The sequence below is a fragment of the Sander lucioperca genome, chromosome 9 (assembly GCF_008315115.2).
Source record: "Sander lucioperca isolate FBNREF2018 chromosome 9, SLUC_FBN_1.2, whole genome shotgun sequence".
NCBI lineage: Eukaryota > Metazoa > Chordata > Actinopteri > Perciformes > Percidae > Sander > Sander lucioperca.
This window is the reverse complement of record NC_050181.1, coordinates 39,276,004-39,278,228: the sequence shown is the minus strand read 5'-3', so window position 1 is coordinate 39,278,228 and position 2,225 is coordinate 39,276,004. Positions and strand designations below refer to the sequence as shown.

The 2,225-nt window shown below is 48.1% G+C and overlaps 1 protein-coding gene across 1 annotated transcript in view; it reads right to left on the bottom strand.

Moving 5' to 3' along the window:
• Nucleotides 1-30: 30 nt before the first annotated feature.
• LOC116065595 (serine/threonine-protein kinase RIO1-like) overlaps nucleotides 31-2,225 on the bottom strand; it is a 12,940-nt gene continuing 10,745 nt past the window's right edge. The window contains 3 exon segments of the mRNA XM_031321132.2: nucleotides 31-173; nucleotides 176-201; nucleotides 552-638. Coding sequence (XP_031176992.2) covers nucleotides 67-173; nucleotides 176-201; nucleotides 552-638 — 220 coding nt within the window. The 3' untranslated portion in view covers nucleotides 31-66.

Below are 2,225 nucleotides of genomic sequence, written 5' to 3'. Positions count from 1 at the left end.
TGTGTGTGTGTGTGTGTGTGTGTGTGTGTCTGTCTGTGTGTGTGTGTGTGTGTGTGTGTGTGTGTCTTACAGCATGTTGAACTCGCTGAGGTCTGCGTGGACCAGCCGAGCCTCCTGGAACATCCTCCTCATGTTCTGGAGAACCTGCAGGTAGAGCTCGGGCCTCCGACAGCGAGGCGTTTCTTCAGCAGCGGCGCCGGCCTGACAGAACCACACAACGGGCACAGTACGGCGTAAACCATCAGTACCGGGTCTAAACCATCAGTACGGGTCTAAACCATCAGTACCGGGCCTAAACCATCAGTACCGGGCCTAAACCATCAGTACCGGGCCTAAACCATCAGTACAACTCTACCACGGGGGGTTCCAACAGTCTGACTGTAATCTGTCTCTCCAGACAGGCTGATTCTCAGGAACTCCCCGTTCACTACAGGACACACGTTTACTGAAATAAATTTCCATGGTGGACACAGGAAGGGGCAGGACTTAGCCTCTCTAGTCTGTAAACGGCTGTGATTGGTTCCTACAGGTTGGCTGTGATAGGTTCTTACATGTTGTCTTTTCCGATGAAGCTCATCAGCAGAACGTGACTCCGGAGCAGCAGAGGTTCTGGACTCGGGATCCCTGCTGTCTGCAGCCTGAAACACACACAGAGTCAGCTTCTACCGGCTTCTACTGGCTTCCACCGGCTTCCACCGGCTACTACCGGCTTCCACCGACTACTACCAGCTTCTACCGGCTTCCACCGGCTTCTACCGGCTTCTAACAGCTACTACCGGCTACTACCGGCTTCAAACGGCTACTACCGGCTACTACCGGCTTCTACCGGCTTCTAACGGCTACTACCGGCTACTACCGGCTACTACCGGCTTCTACCGGCTTCTAACGGCTACTACCGGCTTCTAACGGCTACTACCGGCTACTACCGGCTTCTACCGGCTTCTAACAGCTTCTAACGGCTTCTACCGGCTTCTAACGGCTACTACCGGCTACTACCGGCTACTACCGGCTACTACCGGCTACTACTAGGGCTGCAACAACGAATCGATAAAATCGATAAAATTCGATTATTAAAAAAGTTGGCAACGAATTTCATTATCGATTCGTTGTGTCGCGCGACACGCCACTCAGTCGCGGAGATAAAAGCAATTGAGTTGAGTGCGGCGCGGAGCGAAAGAAAAGAAAAAGAGCAGAGCGGGGGTAGAGGAAATACGGAGAGAGACGGAGAGACCCGTAACGATGTTCTGAAACACACGGCGGAGGCAGAGAGATCAGTCTGACCTAAGTCATCCAAGGTCTGGGAGCATTCACACTACATCAATCAAAAACATGTTCATTGCAAGATAAGCAAAAGCGACGCGGCATGGCACGGTCACCACGGTGATGATTCAGCACCTAAAACATAAACATGGTGGAGTCCTTGATGAGGAGGACGGGAGTTCAACAGCAGGGTAAAGTCACTACACAATCCTACTGTTGTTCCGTTCTGAAGTGAGGAACGTAACGTCCTCTTCTGGTGCTGGTGTTTACTCCTTATCCAGCTGACTAGCACGACAAGCTAGCGTTAGCTCGTTAATAACAGGAGTAAAGCTAGCGTTAGCTCGTTAATAACAGGAGTAAAGCTAGCGTTAGCTCGTTAATAACAGTAGTAAAGCTAGCGTTAGCTCGTTAATAACAGTAGTAATGCTAGCGTTAGCTCGTTAATAACAGTAGTAAAGCTAGCGTTAGCTCGTTAATAACAGTAGTAAAGCTAGCGTTAGCTCGTTAATAACAGTAGTAAAGCTAGCGTTAGCTCGTTAATAACAGTAGTAATGCTAGCGTTAGCTCGTTAATAACAGTAGTAAAGCTAGCGTTAGCTCGTTAATAACAGGAGTAAAGCTAGCGTTAGCTCGTTAATAACAGGAGTAAAGCTAGCGTTAGCTCGTTAATAACAGTAGTAATGCTAGCGTTAGCTCGTTAATAACAGTAGTAAAGCTAGCGTTAGCTCGTTAATAACAGTAGTAAAGCTAGCGTTAGCTCGTTAATAACAGGAGTAAAGCTAGCGTTAGCTCGTTAATAACAGTAGTAATGCTAGCGTTAGCTCGTTAATAACAGTAGTAAAGCTAGCGTTAGCTCGTTAATAACAGTAGTAAAGCTAGCGTTAGCTCGTTAATAACAGGAGTAAAGCTAGCGTTAGCACGTTAATAACAGGAGTAAAGCTAGCGTTAGCTCGTTAATAACAGTAG